General features: G+C 47.0%; 1 protein-coding gene across 1 annotated transcript in view; it reads left to right on the forward strand.

Moving 5' to 3' along the window:
* The window catches only part of TOGARAM1 (TOG array regulator of axonemal microtubules 1), a 44,180-nt gene that overhangs the window by 770 nt on the left and 17,933 nt on the right, over nucleotides 1–25,477 (forward strand). The window contains exons 2-8 of the mRNA XM_026849160.1: nucleotides 3–1,124; nucleotides 12,827–12,983; nucleotides 14,268–14,402; nucleotides 16,439–16,735; nucleotides 18,463–18,728; nucleotides 20,604–20,821; nucleotides 22,840–22,940. Of these exons, the coding sequence (XP_026704961.1) occupies nucleotides 3–1,124; nucleotides 12,827–12,983; nucleotides 14,268–14,402; nucleotides 16,439–16,735; nucleotides 18,463–18,728; nucleotides 20,604–20,821; nucleotides 22,840–22,940 (2,296 nt within the window). The remainder of the gene's footprint in view (nucleotides 1–2; nucleotides 1,125–12,826; nucleotides 12,984–14,267; nucleotides 14,403–16,438; nucleotides 16,736–18,462; nucleotides 18,729–20,603; nucleotides 20,822–22,839; nucleotides 22,941–25,477) is intronic.

The raw sequence follows: 25,477 nt of genomic DNA on the forward strand, positions 1-25,477 counted from the left end.
AGCGGCTGCTGGAGGGTCGGCTGGTGGCTGAGGGCACGGCCCCGCCGCCCCCCGCCCGGCCCGGCGGCACCGGCCTGAAGTTCGGGCTGTTGTCGCCGGAGCTGCACGCTCGCCTCCTGGACCAGGAGGACTACAGGAACCGCACGCAGGCGGTGGAGGAGCTGAAGAGGGTGGTCGGAGGGACCAGCCAGGCCGCGGTGAGCTCCGCGCCGGCTCCCAGCCTGCTGGGGCTCATCAGCTTCCTCTACACCCTCCTGGATGACTCCAACTTCAAGGTGGTGCTCGGGGCCTTGGAGGTGGTACATCTGCTGGCCCTGCGCCTGGGCGACCAGGTCCAGGCCTTCCTGGCGCCTCTGGTCTCCGCTGCTGCTAAAGTCCTGGGGGACAACAAGGTGGCCATCCGGCAGGAGTACAACCGCCTGCTGCTGCGGCTGATGAGGGCAGCGGGTCCTCAGCAGGTGCTGGGCCTGCTGCTGCAGCGGGAGTACCTGCAGCACAAGAACTCCAAAGTCCGCGAGGAGGTGGTCAACATCTGCATCGTGGCCCTTCTCACTTACCCCAGCAAGGAGCTGGACTTGGCCAAGCTGGCCTTCGGGCTGGCTCCGGCGCTGGTGGACGGCAAGCGCAGGGTCCGGCACGCTGCCATGGAAGCGTTTGCTGTGCTGGCGGCTTCCCTGGGCCCAGGCCAGAGCACCCTTCTCTTTAAGGCGGTGGATTCTGTGGAGCTCGAGGACAACGGGGACGGGGTGATGCATGCAGTGCAGGCCAGGCTGGCCAGAAAGACCTTGCCGAAGCTCGTAGACCAAGGGTTTGTGGAGTACGCTGTGCCCTTGCCATCATCTGGCCATAACAGGGGCTTCTGTTTGCCCCCCGGAGCAGATACGGACTGGCTCTTGATGGGCAGCAGGACTCAGAGCGCGCACAGCTACTGCGGGTACCACGCCAGGGACGATGCTCTGCAGAGCTCCGGCGCCCACGCTGCGTGTGCCGAGCAGGGGATAAGTCCAAGAAGAGTCTTGAGTGCAGGTAAAGGGAAAAACAAACTGCCCTGGGAGAACGAGCACGCTGGAGACAGGGAAGGTGCTTCAGGAGTCAAGATGCCTTTCGCAAAGGGTGTGGAGCAGGTACGTACTCGTAGCTCGCAGGGCTCCTTTGTTCTAAGCGTGTGCCAAAGGGACATTTAAAAGTTGTCAAAGGTTTATTAAATGACAGGTATTTGTCAGGCGTGACTAACACTGCTGATACTGTACATGCGAGGAGCTCTGTGTGTATGTTGATCTGGGAAGGCAAATTTGAGAACTCGGTGTGTCAGGTTTAACACGAGTAGGAACCAGACGATCACCTACATTAAAAAAGAATCTTTGGTTAAAGTTAACTGGGCAGCAGGACACACTTCTTACCTCGAAGTGTAACGACCTGCCTCTGACGAGGGTTAGCTGAGACCCACGGGATGAGGACGGGAGCGGGGAAGGTATTTCAGAGCTTCTCTTGGTGCGGTTGCGGCTGAGAGTACCCGAGTGACCGACTGCAAAGACTTCCCGAAATACAGAAGGTGTTTGGAGGAAAACTGACAGATTGAAGGCAGAGCCCTGGTGTGGGGCTGAGCCAGTGCTTCTTGGCACTGTGCTGACCCCTAGCCAAACCTGGGGATTGCCAAAAAATCTTTGTGCCTCTCGTTCCTCGCTCTGATTTGACGGGGAAGAATGTAGGTCAGGCTGAAATAGCAATTCTGATTGAGCCCGGTTTTGTTTTTACCACTTGCTGACCGTGTCGGAGGCTAAAAAGGGAAGGAAGCTTTGAGAAATCGTTGAGGTGCCTTTTACGGTGGCAGTGGCTCTGTTCTGGGATATTTTGGAAACCATCGGTGCGTTTGAGACCTGGGGGATGTACCCGTGTAGGGTAGGTTTCCTGTTGTGTTGGGTTTTTGTTCGGTTTTGGTGTGGGTTTTTTCGAAGCTCAACAGCTTTAATTTATCGTAACTTGATCTCCAGTGAGTGAGTTTAAGCAAGTAAATGTTTTTAGAAAATCAAAAGCTGTATGAAATAGACTTCCTCACTACCAGCTTTACATATTCAGAGTTTAGTTATTTGTTTAGTTTAATTCTTAGTTGCTTAGTAACCTGTTCCTGTATTGGATGAGGTCATGAACAGTGCCGCTTTGTGACGGCGAGCTTTAATAGCCTCCTCATAAAAAGGAAAGTGAGTTAACATTAGTGTAGTGTAAAAACTCTGAAGTTCAAGTATACACTTGTATGCCCGCGTGCCCGTGTCCTTCCCTGCAGTGTGCGTTACTGTTATTCGGGCTCCTAAGGAGATCTGTATCTTTTTGAGTCAATGAATCAGGCCACCAGGCTGCCTTGGGTTATCCACAAAGCAGATAGGGTCTGGACAACCAGTTATTAGGAAACACCTCTAGAGCAAGAAGGTTTTCCTTTTTCTAACAGCTTTTCGGTATTAATTAATGTAACTTGTAGAAATACTAGTTAATTGCCAGCATTCTCTCGGCAAGTGGGTCTGAGTTCTGTGCTGCTGCTGGCTGGGTTTGTGTTTTTCTGAGCCTGTGAACAAAAAGCAAGCCTATACACGCACCAAAACCAGGCTGTCCCTTGGAATAGTGGAAGATCCTCTGCCCAAGAAGCCCTCTCTCAGGGCCAGCTAGGTGCTGTGAAAATGGTTTGGTTTTGTTTTTTTGTTTGTTTTTTTTTAACCTTTTTGTACATGTGGTTGTATGTATCCCTGTAAACTGGGGGGAGTGCCCAAAGCTTCCAACCCCGGAGGGAGGGAGGCAAAGCAATTAATTTATATTTTGTGGCCTAAGTAAAGTGCATTTAGAAATGGTGTGAACTTAAATTTGACCTGGGGAAGTAGCTGCATATTCACGGCTTCAAGGCAGTGATAAGGAGGCATTGGCTTTGCTAGGGAGCATCCTCAATACTGATACGATAAAAGTTTTTTAGACTCTGTGTGGTTTTATTTGTGTAGTATGAGCTTCCTGGGCATAAATCCCATCTCATAATACTGAGATGAAAACCAGCCTAAGTGCTGGGGATCTGGAGAGCTGGGTGTGCCTGTGGCGGGGGTTGGTTTTGTTGACAGTATTGCTGTCAGAGGTGGGCAAAGCCCGAGCAGGCTGCGGGAGGCTCTCCTGTAAGAGAGCCAGTTACCTGCTGCATGTGAAGCCTGGCAGGAAGAAATAAAAGACCTTCAGACTGGCTTCCTACGTCTGACAACCACTTGGCTCGTCTCTTCGTCATCCCAGCGTCTGTCCGTTTGGCTGGCTCATCGTGGGATGACAGCTTTTCTTCTTTTCTCCTTGGAAGACTCTTCCAATTACATAACATCATGCGAATACTTTGAGTTTAAATTAACATTTTCCTTTTGTGATCAGCCATTCTTACACCCTTCCGTATCGTGCCAAATATCTCACTTTGTTCCTGCTTATGAATGGATGCAGCACTAACATTTGCGTGGTCCAGTTTTGCAGAACTAGAGCAGAATCCTTCCCGGGCTCTGCGGGGTGGAAGCGCTGTTCTGAGCGGGGGCTGCTCGTGCAGGTCACCCTCCCGCCTCTCCGCTCCTCCACCACTGCTGGGACTCGACAGAGTTCACCAGTCTTGCTTTGCTTTTGCTGCTGCCACATAGGATACAGTAGGTGGCAATGAAAAATTCATCTACAGGGAGAAAATCCTGCTTGTCATGTACTGTGTTTATTCCTTTTTAATAAGAACTTTTTTTTTTTTTGCATCTCATGACTTTTTCTAAGACGTCCTGTGCCTCCTAGAGATTCTGTTTGTTCCTGTCGCTTCCCTCTGCTTTCTGACTTGTTCTGTTTACCTCTTGCTTCCATTTTATGTTGTTTTCTTGCATATTTAAGTTGGTAGAAAGCAGATCTGTAACTGTGAGGTGTCAGGATATGAAGACTTCCTCAGCTGCGCCCTACCAGAGGAAACTGCTAATGCTCCTTTTGCACTCTTACTTGAGAGATCTCTGAATAACCTGAAACCTCCACTTAACCAGAATTCATTTCACACTGAATTTTACCTTCTCTCCAGGTAGCTTTTCCTTCCATGGAAAGTAGTGACAAAAATAACATTTGATGTCACGTTCGATAGAATTGGAAAGTTGCCGGTTTTGACTTGGGCATGGATGAGCATGGTACCAGAACCAGGCCCACGTTCCCAGCTGGCTTTAGTGGTGGTAGTTCACCCGATGTGAACTGTATCAAAAGCTGTTACAAAGAGACATCTGAAGGCTGGCACTGTGCAGCAGATAATACTTTGTGATCAGTGGATTTGGAAAATTTGGTTCAGTCCATTTGAAATGGCAAGCTGCTGCTTTGCCAGTGGGCACTCCTGGCAGACATAAGGTTTGACAGTTGCTCTTCAAGTGGCTTTTAGGAGCTGTGGTTTTAAAAATTGCTGTGAATTAACAGCTGACTACCTGCCCAAGCTCTTTCAGGATATATTGTCGAACGTAAGTTGAACCTGGCTCAAGGAGTAGCTTTGTCTCTACAATATCTACCAATTGAGGCCGCTTAGGCTGCTGTAGCCATCGAGCATCCCTCCCCTCCCTCCCACAGTGGTTGTTTAACTGGTGCTGGTGGCACTTGTCACTCTGAAATAGTAGTGGCACCCAGGTGTTCAAATTCCAGTGATTCCTTTTTCCATCAGTGTCTGTAAAAGATAAGGTCTGGCTGCAGCGGTGCCCCAGTGAAAGGCAAAGCATGATTTAATGTAGGTACTGCATCCTTGCCCTCTGCGAGGGAAGGGAGCAGCCTGTTTAGAAAAGGGGTATGTCAGGGAGGATGTTTATTAGAGGGCAAAGCAAATGCTGCTTGTCACCGTGCACGAGGGAGGAAGAAGAGGGCTTCCTTTTGGTTCCCTGTGCAGCGATTGCTTCGGCAGCCCCAGGGTCGGTGAGGGACTAGTCTGAGCAGTCAGTAGAGTCCAGAGAGCCGACTTTGTGGCCAGGGACCTAATTTAGCATGAGGTGAGTTGGTTTTGAGACTTTTGAGTCCTATTGCCTAGACCCACGCTTACTGTAACGGAAATTTAAGCCACATGGTGGTTTCAGTATTTGAAATATTTCCCCGATCGCAGTAGGTTGCCAGCTTTGTTACCCTGTTTTCACATCCCCATCACTTGTCTTACATCTGTCTGAATAGACTGCGAAACTCTCCAGGGCAGGGGACGTCTTTTTATCTGGCTTTGTGATTTTTTGGTACAGTATTTGCTGGCTTCGTGACGGTGCTTGTTTTGTTACATCCGTGCCATGAAACCGCTTTTATCCCGTGGTGTGTTTTTATCTTCGATGCAAGTAGCTTGCAGGTAGATGCAAGCTGGGATGACTAAACTTGGACAGTGCTTCCTGTGCTGGAAGACATTCCTCCTTAACTATTTTCAGTAATATCATGCATAATATTTGGGTAGTCAGCTTGTTCGTGTAAATGTAAAAAATTAATTATTAATTCAGACATTCCTTTGAAATGAATTTGCTTAAAAATTAACTTTTGGAGTCATTCTGTGGCTGAAAGGATGCGTGAAATTAGCTTAATGTTTAAAGTTGGTTTTCTACGAGTGTTTTTAGGGTCCTGTTACACAGTCGTTGTCCAAGGCCAGGTGTAGACTTTCCTAATCAGATAAGATGGGAAGTAAAACATGTGTAAGTTAATGTGTACTTGACCTGTAATGTAGATAAAGCACATTTCCCTGGAGGGTTTGTCTTTAAAGGCAGGTTCTGCCACTGCTGTTCGATGGGGTTATTGATGGAGCATTTCTCTGGCGTCCGTTGAAGCTGCTGCAGTTTCACACCCACCTGTGAAGGCTGGCTTGTGGCCCTGCCCGGCGCTCAGGGGGGTCTGGCCGTGCCCCTCGCGCAGCCTGGCTGTGCAGGCAGGGTTGGGCCTGGCGGGGCCCCATGTCCAGCGGAGGGGTCGTTACCTCCTGACACTGGCTCCGTGCTAGAGGTGCAAGCACGGAGTGTCTCTGAATCTGTTAGATGTGCACGAGACCGTAGTTAGGCTCAACCTTAGCGAGACACTCCCGAGTCAGAGGTGCTTGACCTGCCACCACCTCAACTTCCAGGGGATGCCCTTGTTCTGTGTGTAAGGAACTGAAGGAATTAATGCCTCAAACATTCATCGTCACGGAAAACCTCAAGGACAAGCTGCGGCCTTTGTGATTAGTCTAAGGAATGTTCCCCGAGGAGGTGGGAGTGTGCACCCCCCCGCTCCCCTGTAGCTGCATTGACAGACTCCTGAGACGAGCCTCAAAGTGGGGAGACACGGACTGAGTGAAACCCGGTGTTCCTCACCATGCCCCTGCTAATCACTCCGTTGTGTCAGCCCAATACTTTGTGGCCCTGTGGTGTAACCAGACACCATGCGGGCCTTGCTGTTGACTTCACGGGTGATAAGGACTGATAAGAGGGGAGCGTCCTGCCCCAGAAGCTCCAGGAGCGGGATGACTGCCGGAGCAGCAGGGAGTCAGCAAAAATCTGTGGGAGTGGGAGAGAAGGTGCCAGGGGGAGATGGTGAGCACGGACTCAATTGCGCGAGGGGGTTGGTGCAGCCCATTCCCCCTCAACCCATACTCTTGGAAATGAGTTTGTGGAACACCCGCCTCTCTTAGTCTAGTATGCAAATCACCTGATAAAATGAACTTAAAAGATGACAGAAAACCTTGCTGAGTGTGCACCCACCACTCAAGATTATCAGACCTGAGACAATGCTGGAACCTGGGGTGATGATCCAGATCCTCCTCTCCTCCTCCACCACATCGCTTATTGTCCTTTTCCAAGTTTAAGTTGTTTCTACTGCAAGTAAAACATTTTAACCAGTCATTTGGTGTCATTTCACCTTGATTTAACCTGAGGGGTTCACAGAACCTTTGCGATTATCTGGGCTCCCGTTCGGGGTTGAAACACTGCGCTTGGAAAGGAGTCTTCTCCCTCCTCATCAGAGTGGAATGAAACATGGCTGATTTACTTTACTGCAGTAAACCCTGCAGGGCCGTTCTCAGCAGCCCTGTTCCGCCAGGTGCCTCTTTTGGAGCCAGTGATGCCATCAGAGGCCCGGGGAGAAGCAGGGAGTGCAGCAGGACTCTCTGGTCCCCCGAGGAGCCGCCTTGCCCTGATGCTGTGGCTGGTTTGGAGCAAGTCCCGTGGGCACAGAGCTTTGCTGAAGAGGGAGCTGGCACTGGTGACGGAGCTCAGCAGTGTTCTGCCTTGAGGTGCCCTTACAAAATGTGCCCCTTGTGGGGGTATATAGCACACGCCCCTTGGAAAGGTCTTCAAATAAAGCATTTATGCCAGGCTTTACTGAATCTATGGGTCTTATTTCCGACAACATGGTTAAAGCGCATAATTTCGTCCTTCAGTGCAACTGAAGAATTCTGGCTTAACAGCTGTTTGTAGTACCTCAACTTACCAGTTTGCTTCCTGAAAGCCAAACCTGAGTTTATCATCTAAAGTGTAATTGTCTGTGCTTCTGTGCTTGGCAGCTGCGCACACCTGCCAGAGCCACAGGACAGACTCTGCCTTTGACTCACCCTCTTCTAAAGCTGAGTTTGAGTAGCCTGACCTCCTCCTCCTCACCGGGGACAGAGGTAGCTGCTGTCACCACTCAGCTTGCATCAGTAGGCTGAAGCTTCTCTGGTTTCCAGCTAAATTAATAAAAAGGTAACTTTGTTCTTAACTACCTGCAGGTCTACACTGAAGGAGATGCTTACAGGAGCCTTATAACAGCATCGGAGGAACTTTGCTAGAGATAGGAGATACTTGACAGTGCAGGATGGTAACAACGTCTATAACCCCATGAATATTTTCCTTTGTACCTCAGTAAGGTCCCGTTTGTTTCTAATCCTGAGCTGACAGAGCCTGGCTCGCACTGTTCAGTTTGTGATCTGTAAATCCCGTGGATAAAGTTCTCTGGAGTCGCTGAAGTGAGCGGTCTCTTTCTGGGGATACTGATGCACTACATCTGCTCCCGCGCCTTGGGATGAGCCTTGGACAGGGCAAACAATTCCAGTCTGAACCAGGTCAGATCCTATTCCGAAATAAATGCTTGTGTCGTTTTCTTTAGGACTTGACATGCTGTACTGATCTTTTTGGGTGCTGATGTTCAGTGATTGAAATTAGCCTGCTGTGAGCAACCGTTGTGTTCTCCCGGGGCTTCCCACCTTGTGCCATTCGTGAGGGGTCACGCAAATGAGTTTAAGAACACTGAGCGAGCAATCCCCCGTTCCATTTGTAACTCGCATCTTCTGTAGCTCCAACGTAAAGAAGCTATCGGCACAAAAGCACTGTGCACTTTGGGGTACTAAAAGCACATTTTGAAAATCTAAATGCTACTTTTTCTGTAGCCCCTACTGGCTCCGCTGCCCTGCTGAAATGTGACGAACAAGCAAACTGGCTGCCACAAAATCAGCTAACAGTGTGCTGGGAGCTCCTCACCGAGGTTTTGGCAGCTAAGCCTGCCCGTGCTTACCCGGAAAATTGAGTGTGCTCTATGTAAAACATGACATGCCTAGCAATTACTGCAGGGCAAGTGTTACCTTACCGTTTTTCCCCTGTGAAACCTGTACGCTGCAAGTCCCTGTTCCTGCTGTTGAAAGCAGAGCCTTTTGGGGGAGAAGCAGGAGCATTTGTAGGTTTTACTCAACTTTTAGGCCACGTTACAAAGCGCATGAGCTAGGCGCAGTTTCACATAACTGCATTGTTTGGCAGTGTGTGTGGAATTCTGCTCTGTTTACATGCCGATCTGATAACCAAGGAACTTCATAGCTGGACTTTATGGAGGCCTTGGTGAGTGTTCAAATGATCTGTGAAATCAGTTTTATGAAACAAACATTCAGTTTTCCCCCGTGATAAGGAGGATTAAAGGTACACGGAGGTTGACCTGTTTGTGCTAAAGCTCTCCTGTCATCCTGAGTTGAGGTGGCAGTCTCTGGGACGTGAGCCCTGGTCTTTCTGGAGGCTGGGAGAGTGTTTTCGGGAGATCCATTAGATATTTGTGCTGCTGATCTCTTCCCTGGGAGCACGTTGCTGATGGCTGCTGGGTGCTTGATGAGGAGGATCTTTTGTCCCACCCAGTGCCGCCACTGAGCTGGGAGGGGCGTGTAGGAACGGGGCATCCCCCAGTGATGGGTCACTCACAAGGGCTGCGCTTTAGCAACCAGGTTAATCTTTCTTTTGATGGATGGATTCAAATATTTTCCGACACTGGTAATACTAGTGGAATTGAAACAAGCCTGAAACCTTTTGAGAAATCCCTTTGCCAGGATCTGTCATCTACTCCTATGAAAAATCTGGCAGCTTTAGGTTTGCATCTATTCCCCACAGCCCTGCGTGCCTAGTTTACCCAGTTTATAGTCGTTGTGATTATAATTTTCTTACAAGAATGCAGACAGTTTTTATTCCTGTAGCTGGGATTGGAACAACAGAGCAAAGCTGTACAATCACATCACTGTGGTGTAATTTGCTCCCTCTGCATATGTTGCTTTGTCCGTATGGAAAAATGGGGTGTGAGCAGTTGTACAAGTAACATTTGCGGACGGAAGGATACATCAGTTGAAAATGATGTTTTCTAGCCAGCTGATTGCAGAAGCAGGAATGCCGAGTTCTCATCTCCTCTTTTATCTCAACTTGTAATAACCTGGAACAAACCAGTTTGCCCATTTGACTGGTGTTCTTTTTTCTCACTGGTAAAGTAAACCTGGTGTCCCTCAGGGTACCCGGGTGATAAAAAGTCAGCGTAGCTCTGAGTGTTATCAGTACTGCTCCTGGGATTTAGGTCAGTACTACTTCTGTGATTTCAGTCATTGTTCTTACTCTGCATCCAGCAATCAGAACTCGGTTCTTAGCTCTGTAAAGCTTCCTATTTCCTGCTCTGATCTTACTAAATCATTTCATGGCTGCTGGATTCCTTCTGCCATCTTCCATTAAAAACCAGATTCAGGCTGATCCATTCCGTATCAAGGCTTCTTAGTTCTTCCCTCACAGTCGAATGCTTTAAGCAGTTTTCCGCAAATATTTTAAATGAGAGTCTAATCCCTGAAGGCCGATTAAAAAGTCCATATTCACCCTGGCTTTCGGGGAGGAAGATCTTATGTAAAGTTTGAAGCTTTTCAGCGGGTTTGCTTAAAATGCTTCAGACTCGAGACTTTGTCTTGTTACGTGGATGACTTCAATCCCACCTGCTGATCTTGGTGCCTGTGAAATGCAGTGTGTAACAGTAAACTGGAACGTGCATTTTTGTAAGTGAAGACAAAATTTTTGCCGGTTTTTTGACCCGCAAAACTCCTCCCAGGAACAGGGAAGCTGTTTCATTCGGGAGCCCGTGTCCGGGTAGCTGTGAGCCCTGGCAGGCAGCCCTCTGGGGGCTGGCGGGGTTTAAAGCACTAAATGGAAATACAGGCAAATTGCGGCTTCACTTATTTACTGCTAACAGGTACCATGTGTGAGTTAATTTTTTCATTTTTAAGGTGAGGACAGCCTTAGAGGGAGGAGAATTAGAAATACATAATTTAAAAGTTTAACTGCGAAGTTTAATTTTTGAAGAGGATTCTCGTGGGTAGGATGTGGACGTTTGATTTCTCTTGGCTTGTATGTATGTGTATCTTGCTGATGTGTTGTGAATCTTCTTGGAAGGGACCTGAAGGTTTTGTTGAAATTACTAACTTCTGAGTATATTCTGTAGTCATAAACAATTCTATTTTTAAGATACTTTGTGACAAATAAATGTTATAATGATTTAAAAACAATTAGCGTATGCCACAGTCCCGCTACGCCTCTCACAACTGCGCCGCTTCACGTTTTGTCTGTGCTTTTATTTTGTGATGCTTTTGTGAAACCCCGTTACAATACCAAATTAAACCGCCCCCAGATACTGAATCAGAGCATTTAGCTGCTGTTTATTGGAGCCAGACATTGACCTTCCAAACCAGGGTTACCTGGTAAATGCCCCCAAGGTGCCTCCCGGCGCAGGGAGCGTTGGGCAGAGCTGGAGCCGGCGGTGCTGCAGGCTTTGCGGCCCCTGGGTGCTCTCTTGGGCCCCTGGGTGCTCTGTTGGGCCAGGCTGGGACCTGGGCACATTCTTGACTTACAGACGAGGGGAGAACCACAGGATTCATATTGCAACAGTTTTTGTGAAGTTGCCCGTTGGAGAATCCATCTTTCTGGTGAACTGAGATTTTTTTCAGTGAAGTTAAAAAAGACGTATTTTTATAAATGAACGTACTGTGTATGTGTTAGACTGCAAATTCTCCGTTCACACAACCCCTGTATTGAGTAAGGGAGGCTTTTAGGCTTAACATGATGCTGTTCTTTCCAATACTGAATAAATATTTCCATTTCTGTTCAGACTTCTGACCCCTGTGTGGAGCCTTGTCTGTGAAAGGGGAGAGCAGAGTTAATACACCCTAGAAATGATTTAAATTACTGATTTTACTAATCAAACCAGAAAGCAAGAAACCTTTATTTAAAATGTGAAGTTTTCTTTCCTAAGTATTTGTGTTATTCAGATTTTTCCTTTACCTACAACCAGTTCTCATTACAGGGGGCTGATATTGCCAGGTCCAGCTTTTAGGCTAAATCTGACACATGCTTTTTTCACACCTCAGGTAGCTCCCGTCTGTTTAAACGCTTCCATAGCTTCTTGTTCACCATTCAAAATGTTTAATTTGTAAAATTGACAACTTGTGCATTTCTCTATCAGTTTGGTGTTTTTTGTTTGTTGTTTTTTTTTTTTTCCCCTCTGTGTGAATAGTGTCAACCAGTATTAGAGTAAGACTTGGCAACCAGCTAAAATGCTTTCTAATGCTTGAAGTACTTGAAGTATTGGGTAGTTGGGAAATGAAAACTTCCCTCAAAATGTTTTCTATTTAAAAATCAACTGCCTTTTATTGACAACAGAAATCTTGGCAGTTTGTATTGACAAGCCATGGTGCTCAGTGCTAAACTTTAAGGTTTTTAAAAAATTTTCACAAGTTTGGTTTGTGTTTTGTTTGTTTTTTTTTTTTCTGTGAGCAATCTGAAGTTTTGAACTGGTGACCTGGTCACGCTTCAGCAAACTTAACGCTTGGTTTCACGACAGGGAAAGGCTTAATCTCTGCTAATCTTTTAATAAAGAGTTCAGTGAGACTCTTTAATGTTGGAATACAGGATTAGTTTTCTTTAAAGCTCAGGCAGTGCTTTGGGTTTAGGCCGTTGCCCGCTGGGGGTGGCCGCAGGAGGATGAGGATGACGGCCCTGGGTTGGTGCTGGGGCCTGGGGACACCTCCTGGGGCTCGGGGGTCACCCCTGTGGTCAGGCACTGGGGCACTGGGCAAGAAGGCAGCAGGAGCCCGGGCGGCGTCTGCCCTTGGGTGCCCCTTGCGGTACCCTTTTGGGTCCCCGTGTACCCAGGGCAGCTCCCTCCTGGCGCCGGGATGGCCTCACCCGGGACCTTCTGCTCTGGCCCACTGTCACCGTTCTTGGCTTCTGCTTTTTGTTTTGGGGACCGTTTTCTGCTTTTTTGCTCCCTTTGGTCATTTATCTGTGGGTATGTGCACGCTGAATCCCATTTGCTTCCGTGGGTGAAAGGTACGACTCATGCACTCACTCTCTCGCTTTTCATTGTCCCAGTGACAGGGAAGAAAACCCTTTATTTTCCATCAATTCTGTCATCTTAAACAGCGATTTGTGTGGCTTTATTGTAAAGAGAGACAGGTCTGGGCTGCGGTGGGGTCTAGCTGACAAAGTTATGCGGTTAATTGTGCTGTTTGCACGGAAAAGGGTTGCGCGTTCTTTTCACCCACATGAATGTTTCTTTATTTTCCTTTTTCCTACAGTTCTCTACATCCAATGATTTTCTTCATTCTCCAAGGTTAAGGCCCTCTCAAGGAGTACCAGTCAGTGATGAGTTATTTTTTAGTAGAAAAAGAGCTTCAAGGAATTTATTTCAGAATAGTGTAGATTTTCTCTCTGAGCATTCTTCTGTTTGTGCCGGTAAGTATTAATACAGAAAAGTGTTTGATCTGCCATTTATGAAACAGATTTAGAAGAACCTACGCTTAAATTTGTAGCTTCATGGGAATGATTTATCATTTGTTGATGATTTGATTTGTTTTGTTATTTATTTTCATTTACTGCTCCTGGAGAAGTGTGCACCCCCTCAGAGCCTCCACTGCTGTCTTCCAGTCCTGCCCTACATGCTCTGATTTTCACTAGTCTAGATAGAACTGAGTTTATAGATCAGCTTATTTTTTCAGACAGCAAGACCAAACAGAAGTAGTGTGGTTGTGTGAGCAGGTGTATTGAATGAAAGGACCGGGGATATCCCTGAAATGTTGAGCATTCTTGTTCAGGATTAGGGAAAGGATGTATACCACGTGGATCAGCAACAGAGTCATTCAGCCAACATTCTTTCCCACTGTAAAACACAATATGAATTGCAGATAAAGCAGAAAGTTAAAAGGAGGCGCAGAATTTTACTGACTTTTGAGCAGGAACACTGTCAAGAGTTATCTGGTAGTGGGGGCAGGGTTGGGAAGATCAGAATTAGGTGTGGCAGGCTGTTCAGGAGAGCAGATCCGTGCAGATCTATTCCAAGTTTGCATATTTTTCTCTTTTTACTTTGTATAAGCAGCTAGTGTAGACAACTCCCCGAAGAGCGAGCTCTCAAGATTGTTTTAAAGGGTGAAAAATACCGTGGGTTTGAAAACCAGGTCTGTAAAAGATTATAGGTGTAGCGCTCCGCTTCATTTACACTAGCAACGTAGACTCGGTGATTTGTATTTTCATGGCCAAAAGGCACGTGAAAAGGCTGGGCAAGACCAGGCCTGATGAATTCCCTTCCCTTGGCAGTGGGTTGTGTTCTGGCTCTTTCTGAGGAGCGCCGGCACGCGTGGCATGCCAAGGTCACTCACTGCGCGCCCTGAGTGACGTCGCTCTAAAGAAACTCACGGGGTTTGGGGCTTTTAAGGCGTTGCCTTCCCTTTGTTGTCATCTATTCAAAGAGGGGGTTTGTGCTGGGTTTTCCTTTTGCCCCCCTTACAGCTCTCAGTTGGAAAAGTGCCCCGGAAGAACGGCCAGGCATTTTCCACTTTGTGCCTATGAACAGCATTATGAGGTTGCTTAGAAACTCTTGAACTAAATACTTGGAAAGTAGTTATATTTTACATTGAAATTTAAACAGAGAGTCTTAATTCACTGTGAAATATTACTGTGTATTTTTTGTTGAATACCGTATGTTAAGTATTTATCTAGTTATTTGTGTTTTTCTTTTGAAAGGTGCTATGGGCTCTCATCAGCCGCAAATTTCAGGGAAATGTGGAACACTTGGACACACACAGACACATGGGAAGAGTGGTAGTGTGGACTCTGATTTGCAATTTTTAGGATTAAATAACTGTCAGCAAGACAAAGGTATATGGACTCTAACTGTATCATAAGTCAGTGCATGTTACTTTGAAAATGTCTCTATGCTGCCTTGAGAAATAAAAGCTGTCACTAAAGCGCTGTTCAGTCCCTCTTCAGACGTGTTGGTGCCTCCCTCCTGTCTCGGGCTCTTCATTTGTGGTGGTTAATGTGCGACCCACGCCTTTGGCATCTGACCGTGCCACGTGCTGTGTTAAAAAGCGCTGCGGTGACACAATCTGAACTTCTTTGGGAAAAAAAAATTGGGTTTTAGAATCGGTGTAGGTCAGATCAGCCCTAACAGCAAGGCCCAGGCTGAGCCTTGCCCCCCGGGACTGGTTCAGTGGCCCTTTTGGTGGTGTGCGAGGTGTCTGGGCAGGAGCAGGTGCAGGGGGAGGCACGGGCTGCTCCTTCCCACTGCGCTCACTGGCCCCATGGGAGGGACCTGGGTGTGCCCCGGAGACGTTGGTGCAGGTAGAGCTTTTCATTCTCATAGTGTTGCTTTCGTTTGTGGTGCTCTCCGTACAGCTTTTGTGGGACGGGGAGCCAGGGTGCTGCTGTGTCAGGCAGCCTTTGCTGCTGCCTTCAAAAGGGAGCCTAGGGCTTTGGCTGAGTGCCCTTAGCCCTAGAGCTGGCGCCTGGGGTGGATCAGGTCACACAGAAACTTGTCTGCTCATCAGTGGCGATAATAGTAAAAATGCCAGATGTGCACCTAGTAAAGGACTGAACTCTGTCCGGAGGAATAAGTAGTGACGATGGCAAATCTGTGGGCTGAGCTGCTTGGAGTGGTCCAGGTGTGTTGGACAAGGGATAGAGCCGACAGCCTTTTTGCAAGATAGGAGAAACATTGCTTACTTCTGGCCACTTACGGGCTCTAGGTACTGTGTTTTTCTCATGCCTGTGGGAAGAAAGGAGACATTTCCTCTTTTCTTTTTTGCCTCTCTAACTACAAAGTCAATGTTCTCTTATCCTCAGCCTTCAGAAGGCTGTCAGGTTACTTTGCTCACACTTGCTGATTTATTTCCCTGCCAGATATTTCCCTGACAATTTTTGTGCCAGATATTATCGTTCCTTGAGCCTTTCTCCAGCAGTACAACCCACACCTGACGTAGCTGTCTCAGTTTTGCTGCCCCGCGATACCCGGGGAGTGCCGGGATGCTTCACCCTCGGAAAGCACCAGGAGCAGAAGAGAGACCTTGGAGCCATCTGATCTGTAAAGGGATTTTTTGTGCTATAAGTAAAGGCACAATGAATGGGGTTTTTTTGGAGTGACACAGATGATTGATTCTCACTGTTGCTTCTCCTCACTCCGGGCTGTGCTCCCGGTTCTCCTGGTTGTGCTGGTGGAATTGTCTGGGGGGCTGTTCTCTCAGCAGGGTTGCTGAGGTGGCCCAGCACACAACCATCCTTCCAGAGCCACCAGGAACTTTGTTAAAACTTCTCCTCCTCTTCACTGGCACGGTTAAAAGCTTGAGCGCGTGCAGGGAACACGCATCTGCTTTTCCTGGGAAACAATTAAAACAGTCTAGTTCCAAACCTGCACTTATCTGTCCATTTTTGACCTACTGGCTTCCAGAAAATATTAACTTTTGGATTTTTTGTTTGTTTGTTTGTTTTTTAAAAGGAAATGGAACTTGCAACATTTGTGCTTTATTTGTACTTACGTATCACAGAGTTTTGAGAGTGGTGTTTGCAAATTTTATGCTGTGCAGGATTGGAATATGGAGCAGCAAGCAGCAGAGTCATGTTCAGTGTACTTGCATCATTCATTTTTTTAAATATAGTTCTTCAAAACATGAGTGCAAAGTAGCTTAAACTCATTTGATCAAATGCAGAGAAAAGGAAATTGATGTTTTGAGGGACAATGCTATATGCAAAATGAAGTTACCTGATTTGTCTGTCTGCTGGGGTGAAATGCTGACCTCCGGGTTTTGACTGTCTAGATGGTGTCTTATTTAATTGTAAATTATTATTATTATTATTATTATAAGAGCTGTCAAAGAGAATAATTACCACAAGTCCTATTCTCTTTTTTCTCTGCTCAGTTTCTGCCAGCCTAAATTTTTCCGGCAAGACCCAGAGAAGTTTTTGCAATCAAGCAGAGCATGTGATGCCCTTCCAAGGTCCTAACGCAAGCCAGGGCACCTTCATCCTGCCGTCTTACCCTCTGTCGTCACCCAGGACCAGCCCAAAGCACAGCTCCTCTCCAGCTGACTCTCCACAGAAGTCACAAGATAACACCATGAACTTCTCAAACTCCTGGCCCCTTAAAAGCTTCGAAGGACTGCCTAAGCCTGCTTCACAGAAGCAGCCCCTGGGCCAGAAGTCAGGAGACAATACAGGTAGGAATGTCATCGGTACAGTGAAACCAGATTTCAGGTTTGCTTTTTGAGTGGCTGGAGCAGGGCTCAGGAAACCTGCTGTGGGGAATTGTGCAACGCTTCAGCTGCAGTTAGGAACCTGAGGGGCTTGGGCTTCCAAGGGCTGCTCACATCACTGGAGGCTAATGTTAAAAAGTGAAGTCTTTGTGTTTTGGTAGTTTGAAATACTGGCGTGTTTTGCTCCTTTTGTCTTTACATTACGTGAGATAAAGCAGAATGTGCAGCAGCTCTGCTTTTCTTGTCAGTAACATCAGTGCAAAGGCTGCCTTCAAACTGCAGCAAAACCAAACCCCAAAGCCTCGCGCTTTGAAAGAAAGCCAATACGGAAATAGCTGTTGCTTTTAATAATCTCATTAATACATGTGCAAGAAAGTATTTTTCATTGCATTTTGGCTTTTTGCCTCGTTATTTGCCTTTGGATACTGGTGTGTTGAACTTCCCAGGCTCAGAATAGCCCTTTCAAACCTGGTGGCACGCAGCTGTGTCTCTGACGGGGGGAGTTGGTGCTGATTTCACCCCGACTGAGGGACACCCGATGGCAGGGACTGCTCTCTGGGGTTGGGCTTCCTCTGGCTTTGACACCTCAGGCACACTTTGGTTAAGCTGAGATAGTTTTAAATTTCTTTGATTACACTTGCTTAGACAATTTAGCTGCTTTCTTTCAAGCACTTCCTAAAGACAATCTTATTTTAGGTTAAAAATAGATAGCTTTAGTATCTGTTTAGCTTCAACTGATTCCTGACCACTTTTTTTTTTTTTTCTTAATTGAGAAAGTTAATTACTTTTTAAAGATACTAAGTATATCTTTGTACCTGCGCAAAACACTAATCTGTATTTTTTTAAAGGGAGGAGACACTAAAAGTAGAAGAGATTGGTAACAGCACTTGAAATGCAGGAGATGGGAAAGGTAGAGCCAGGGGCTTATAGAAAATACCATTCACAGAGGCAAGTCTGGTAATGATCCTAATGATTCTGTAAAATTAAATATCAAAAAATGTGCATAAGTAAGTATTCAGGACTGAGGGTTTGGCGCATTTGGAAAATTGATGTTGGAGAAGGAATATTGAAAAATTTTCAAATTATGAATGGTATAAAAATAAACTTAGATAGGGAATCAGTGTCTGCTTGTTCATCTGAGAAACTTAGTTCCCTCTGTGTGTGTGTTATGTGTGAGTATATTTATACCCGTGAATAGGTGCATACGTGTGTAACGTGAGGGACCTCAGGAAGGGGTTTGGTGACAGCAGGTCCTAAATAAAAGTAATTTTTTAATGCTCATTGTGGATCTGGCTACTGCAGGCTGCTGAAGATGCCAAAAGCAAGAATTTCTTGATAAAGCAAGTGGAAGTGTGTGCCAGGACGGTGGGTGAGCGCAGGTCAAACCTCTGACCGAGGAAGTTCCTAACGCCTGAGTGGATACTCTTTAGTGTTGGGCCTTTGTCTGACTCGCTGCAGCTATTTTTATGTTCTTACTGGTTCTATTCAAATTAATTAAACAAAATGTCTTTGAATCTATAATCTTTTAACAGTAAATAAAATTGCGTGTGTAAGTATATTTTTTATCACCCTCTTGATTGTAAAAGGAGCTTTCTGGTGTGACATAAAAATGAGCTGTGAAGTTTATTCTGGTGAGTGCTGTGTTCCTGCCACCCCTCCTGAGAACTGACCTCTGCTCCTGTCTTCTTCAGGGGACAATTTACAGGAGAAACATTCTCCTCTGCAGCTGAAACCCACCCTGGTGAGACACCCGGCCTCCCGCGGGGGCCTGAACGGCACCAGACCCGTGCCCCCCATACCCCGCCTCGCCAGCCTGCTGCCCGACAAGATTGAATTAAACGTGACAAGGTGGAGAAACGAAGAGAGTGAGGAGCTGTGGCTGAATGACGTGGACAGGAAGCTTGCGGCTGATCTGTCAGAGCTAAATGTTGATGGCGAGGAAGTGGACCCAGAAGAGGTTGGTTTAAATATGACAAAACTCGCTTTCAGCAGCTGATGCAGTGTCAGCTTTTTATTGCTAAACAAGAGCCAGAAAATAATGTTTCTGACTTACATGTTGTGACTCTGTCATCAGTGCAGCAGGCCTTCAGTGACATTCCACTGGGCAGAAACGAAGTAAAGCGATCAATACTGATTTTGGAGCATGATCAAGTCTGTTCCAGACATCTTAATCCCCCTTGTTTTTCTCAGAGCCAAAGCTGTAATGGTTTTGGTTATTGTAGTACCAAGGCAGAACTGTGGGCCTTCATACAGCTTATTATCTTGACCTCATTTTAAATTTCATGCCAGATGTAAGTAATAACCCTCTCTCTAGTTACAGCAAAGGGTCTGAAATAACGAGTAACTTCCCTGATGACGTTTTGTCTGGCTCAGCCCAGGAGTTTCCTCAGCCCCTGCCTTTGCTGGAGCAGACTGTCCCCGGGACCCTCGCAGCGTGTCCCAGCTCCCCCAGCATTCAGTCATGTTTCCACGGAGTAGAATGAGGCAGACTGAGGTGAAGCTGTGTGAACGTGCTGTCACCTGCAGCACTTCGACGTGGCGCGGACACGTTTGGCTTTAGGCTTGGCCGCTCAGCATCCCTCCTGTACGTGCAAATCCACTCGTAATCATTTAGGCTGGTGACGTACATTCAGTGTGCCATGCGAGTATTAGAAAATATTTGAAATATTTAACACCTTTCAAAATCCATCCCTTGCATGACCCATGAGACTTGTCGGACAGACTTATTCCAGCATCTCCCTTCTCTGTTCTGTGAAATACTTTGTCCACCGAGGTCCCCCTGTGTCGGGGAGCCTGTGAGCGTGCTGACCCCTGTGCCCAGGGCGTGCTGAAGGATCCCACCACTCTGTTGCTTAAGACTCTGATGTTTGAGAAATAGCGACTAGCTGCCCCAGTCTAGGTCAGAGGAAGATACTGCAGAGGCCTGCTGGATTATTTCCAGGGGTGGTGGGAGGTGGAGCTGCACCCGCAGTGTCCTCGTCAGTACAAACCAAAACCCTGGGACACCGATTACCTGAGAAGTGTGGGAGTCACGTGTGGTTGGATTTGGTATTATCTTCCCCGCGTCATCCCATCCAACACGTCCTTATTTCTGTCACAGTTCACGGGAACTGTTTGAATCTCAAGGCCTGTCTTTAGTCCCTGTGGATCTTAGAGCAGTTGCAGTAGGGCTTATCGGCTTTGCCTCCCTGTCTTTGTCTTCCATCCTCTACTCACTGCTGAAAGTAACTCGAGGTGGCAAACAGACAGAGGAAGAATGGTTTTTTACATCAAATATATTCAGCAAAAAGAGGAGAGAATACACAGTAGCACGAAGCTCTTGTGATTGCAGATTTTCCTGCTTATTTGAGCAGGAGCTCTGCTAGGCGCAGTTCTCAGGATTCACCTCGGCACATTTTGCAGATTTGTGTTGTGAAAAGCCCGAGGTTCTGGCTAGGCGTGCTAGCAGCCATCAAACACTTCCTGTGGCCTCAAAAAAGATGGCAGCAGCTGAGGTATTTTTGCAGGAGTCGGTTCTTGTGTTTTGCGACATGACGCTGGGATACTCTGTGGCTGTGAATTGGTGTTTACTTGCAGGATAATTGTGAAGTAAAGCCATGAAATGGGTGATCTTCAAGGTCTTTTCCAACCGAGATGGTTCTGTGATTGTGTGAAAAAGGTTGTTGTAATCCTGCATAACCTATGTCAGTGGTCACTCCGGTTGCCCAGCGGAGGCGTGTGCACTGAACTCCCCTGAACTGAACACCTGGAAACACACTTTCTTTTCTAAAAAAAGCTTTTTTTTTCCCAAAGAACGAATAAAACCTGTTGTTTTGTTTCCAATCCTGTTTAGATGCAGAACTCACTTAGATCTCTACGAAACAGCGCGGCTAAGAAAAGGGCGAAGCTAAGCAGCAGCATTTCAGACCTTGAAAGTCCCGATTCTGCCCTTAAACTTGATCTGTGCGTGGACTCCCCCTCCCAGGCCGGCTCCCCCAGCCAAGGCAGAGTCGGCAGCCGGGAGTCGCTGAGCTCGCCCCTGCCCGCCGCCCCCCGGAGGAGGAGAATAACGTGAGTGGGGCTCCTGGTACCTCGGCTTTGGAACGCTCACACACATTCCGCGGCTGTTAGTTAAATATTAAAGAGGGCGAAATCTGTAATGTCTCTTTTTTAGATAAGATTGCTTGATTTTTATCTGTGAATTGTTTTCCTCACTAAAAATACTTTGCTTTGTGCAGTGGCTGCTTAATTATATTCTTCAAGTTTGTGCTGGCTTTTAATTTGGAAGAGTTCCCTGGTGCAGCCATAGGAACACAGTGCAGGGAAGTACTGCCAGGGGTAGTAAATATTTTATTAAGACTTTAGCCTGCCTTAGAAGGTATGTGAACCATAGCCAAACAAACGAGTAAGAAGGAGAATGAGTTAAGAGAAAGAATAAGGTTTGCTTATTACAGCCTGGAAATTGAAGAAGGAATGGGTTGGGGTTTTGTGGTAAGAGGAGGACAGTGTAGATGTTTCTTGTTACTGCGAATCACAGAATGTTTCCACTGTATTACTGACAGACTATTGTTAATTTAAAATGCCTTCACAGAGCTCTTCCAAAAAGAAATTGTGTGATGATACATGCTACTCTGATTGTAAAGTGCAGTGGCCCCGTTGGTTATGAGCAGTATAAACTATTTCATGTTCTAATGAAATAAAAAAGTTTTTGAGGCATTTTGCAAATTTTGCAGCACAGAATCTCCTTTTCTGCTTCCGAAGCCCATGATAAAGCCGCTTGTAGCTCTGATCTGAAGACATCTTCTGGTTTTGTGTGGACTAAATTCATCTTTATATAACTGGCATCCAGCTGTATTAACAGAATCGGAAGAAAGAGAGGGACTATACAAAAGAAAGGTTTCTGGGACGGGGGAAAGTGGAATGAATCACAGGTGTGCAGTCTCAGAACTGATTTCTGTGTACACATTTTCCCTGTCTGCATTACTGCTGAATCACAGTTTTAAGAATCATCTTTAAAATAACACATTAAGGTGCCAGAATACCTAAAAAGTCAAGACTATAAACCTCTGTGTGTAATATTCTTCCAAGTAAGGTTTTGACACATTCTGTACAACATGCCATTTCCCTTACTCAGTGAGACACAAGCTTAATGTTTCACAGGATTCACAGGCACAGGAATTCTGAACTGTCACGGAAGAGAGGGGGCATCTGGCAGTAAGACTGAATTTGTAGAAGTGACAAAACATATCCCAGAAGACATTGAAAGTCTTGGAATGCTCATAAAAACATCAGAGAGTGCAGTTCGGGTGCTGGGTTGCAGCATGGGAAATTGGCATTGTCTGTTCACAAAATTGGGCACCAAGGGTGTCGGTTTGTTCTGTGTATTTCCTTTTAGAAGGACCAGTTTATCTACTGATAAACTACGGTGAGAAATGGGAGCTTGGTACCGGTATTAGCACATGGGCTTTCCTCAGGATCTTCAAGTCTTCTCGTTGTGGGTATTTCAGTCCTGGCAGAGAGTGGATCAGCTGCCCTTTCCCTGTGGATGTTACAATATTTACCAGCCCAGGGCCCTGGGTTCCCTCGTCTTTAATAGCCAAATGCATCGTTCTAAAAAAGAAGCATGGAGATTGTCCTGTAGATAACAGCATTTTCCTGGTGAAGGTCTGTCTGCCAGACGCTGAGCTGAAACCGTCTCATTTCTGGAAGTGAAACGTCAGTGGATTTGGGCACTCACTCACCATTCTCTCCCAGACTGGAACCCACATTGTCAGTCCCTAGGCCAAACGATTCCTTAGCTTTTCGAATGTAGGCTAAATTTAGTCCTAGTCTAAACTTTATTCTTAAGAGTTGTCTTCACGGTGTTCTTCATAATGCACCTGCTCATCAAAACATTTCTACTGAATTGAATTTTCTCTTTCTTCTCAGTGTGAACATTTGTGGAAGTGTACTTGAAATATTTGTCCACGAGGTACATTGGGGAGGAGAAACTGAAATCTATTGTTGTCTTGGCTACAAAATGTCATTTATCTGGGCTCGGACTGGTGTGTAGAACTGCACCTGTAAACACTGGGTTTATATTTTAACAGGTCAGACACCTTCCCGCTACTTAGCAGCAAATCACAGCTTGCGAGGTTATCTTCAGCAAGAAACAGGGACCCAAACGTGGCAGAACTTCACTCCAGCACAGGTATTTCGCAGTGTTTCTCAACATACAACTTGCTTCACTGACGGGACAGAACTCGCTGGGTCTGTTGGATGAGCTCGTGCCCCTTCAGCACTCGCAGACGGGTGATTGCTCAGTGCTGTGTGGGCAAGCTGAGCTCACGCCGTGGTACTGCAGGGGAGGGGCCACTCCAGGGTTTCTGCCTTTCTGTGTCAGGATGCAAATGCCACCTGTGAGTATGTGCACTTCAAAATTCAGGGCCAGAGTGGGTGAAGAGTCATTGGACGCCGGCTGGGTGAGAGTAGGAAGGGTCAGAGCGTTGCCAGCCGTTAATTTCCTGGTGGTAAATGGAAGTTAAGTGATGCTGTTCTGTTTCACACTTAGAGTGAAGCACAGGTACCTGCAGATTTCTGTGACGGGCGGGAACTGATTGTTTATGATTATTTATGTTTAATCACTTTTGATTCCACTGACTGGAGGAAAGCAACGGAGCGAGGTGTGTCCACAGCTTGTTTCTGACCTCTCTTCCCAAAGACTGTTCCCTTGCACCCTGCTGCAGCCACAGCAGCTATGAATTTTTTCCAAAAAAGTTTGCAAAATTTAGTTAGGATGGGAGGGCATCTTACGGCCCTGAATTTGCAAGGCCATCACATTCCAAAACCAGTAGTTGCTAATGAGACTGATCATCTTTTTTCAGAAATTGAAGCTATTGCTCCTCATTTCAGCTAAGGCCACTCTTCTCAGGATAAATCAGCAAATTGTTTTTTTCAAGTAGCAGCATAAGTCAGAGAGCACACGCTGCACGTAGGCAGCAATACCTGTTGAGGTTAATGATTTTGCGTTCGTTATGTGAAAAGATCTTCTGTGAGAAGTTGACCTTCGGTGTAAAATAACGAGCAGCACATCTATTTTGCTTATTGAGGCAGTTAATCAGCCTGAATGCAGAGCACTAACGGGGAAAGGAGAGTCCTCTGCTGCTGCTGCTGACCAGGCTCGGCCCATCGCGTGGCTCAAATCCAGAAAACTCCCCATTTCCACACTTGAACGTGGAGAACTTGTGAAAGTCAGAACAGGAGATGTGTTTGTAAGGGGTTTGGTCCAGGCCTCGGTCTCACGGGGATGGGTTGGGCCCCCGGTGCAGAGCGTGGGGCTGGTGGGAGTGGGAGGGGGAAGGCGATGGAGCAGGGTGCTGCGGGGGAGCCCTGGCAGCACCCTGGGGCCGGGCCTGTGTCCCTCCGGGTGCTGGCGCTGCCGCGGTTCCATCACCTTGGTCGTGCCCCTGCAGTTACGTCTGGGCTCAGTCCCGGGGAATGGATGCAGGGTGCAGTAAGAGCACGCAGATGGTGAAAAGACTTCTGTGATTTTACGTATTTTTAGGAGAATTTGGAAAAGCAGAAATTATCCTTTAAAGGATTCCTGGAGTAATTAGTGTTGTTTTCTTTCTTTAACCGAAACCAACCAAGTTCCTGGCTGGTGTCAGCACTGGTGTGGCCAGCAGGGACAGGGAAGGGATCTGAGCCCTGGGCTGGGCACTGGGGAGGCCGCCCCTCTGTTCCTGGGTTCAGTTCTGGGCCCCTCACCCCAAAAAGGCCATTGAATGACTCGAGCGTGGCCAGAGAAGGGCAACGGAGCTGGGGCAGGGTCTGGAGCACAGGTCTGCTGGGGAGCGGCTGGGGGAACTGGGGGGTTCAGTCTGGAGAAGAGGAGGCTGAGGGGAGACCTCCTGGCCCTCTGCAACTCCCTGCCAGGAGGGGGCAGAGAGGGGGGATGAGTCTCTGGAGCCAAGGCCCCAGCGCCAGGCCCCGAGGGAATGGCCTCAAGCTGCCCAGGGCAGGGTCAGGCTGGCTCTGAGGAAGGATTTCTGTGCAGAAGGGGCTGTTGGGCGTTGGAATGGGCTGCCCAGGGCAGGGGGGAGTCCCCGGGATCCCTGGGGGGGTTGAAGAGTCGGGCTGAGCCAGCGCTGAGGGGTCTGGGGGAGTTGGGAACGGTCAGGGGGAGGGTCATGGTTGGGCCGGAGGGGCTGCAAGGGATGTTCCAACCGATTCTGGGATTCTGTATTGAGAACATTTTGCAGGCATAAAAATGCTCAGTTTCTATTGTCTGTAATTATAACATTGGCACGTCCTGCTCAGATGAGGGGGACAGGCCTGTTTTTACAAATGGTCTCAACAAACATAAAAATGTGTTTTACAACTTGTAGGGTACATAAATAGAAACATTCCTTGGGTTTTAACTAGTGTTTTACTGTTTTCACCCACTTGACATAACTTAATTTGGCTTCTGGTGTTGAATTACTTAGTGTTCAGTTGTTCATCTTTGAAAGCATTTAAACTAAGAAATAATTTTTCAATCTTTGGGTTAGATTTTCACATCTGGGTTTATCTGGAGATGAAAGCCTTTGCCTGTGAAAAATGAACAGGGCCTGAGCGTTGTTGTTGAAATGCTCAGTAGGCAAACATGCTCATACCAAAGGCGTGAAGCCCGTCTGAGGGTCTCTGATAATATGACTATTTGAGAATCCTGCAGTACATAGGTAAAATTATTTCTATTCTTTTCTTAAT

Source organism: Athene cunicularia (assembly GCF_003259725.1).
Source record: "Athene cunicularia isolate RWA chromosome 5 unlocalized genomic scaffold, athCun1 chr5_part1, whole genome shotgun sequence".
Taxonomy (NCBI): Eukaryota; Metazoa; Chordata; class Aves; order Strigiformes; family Strigidae; genus Athene; species Athene cunicularia.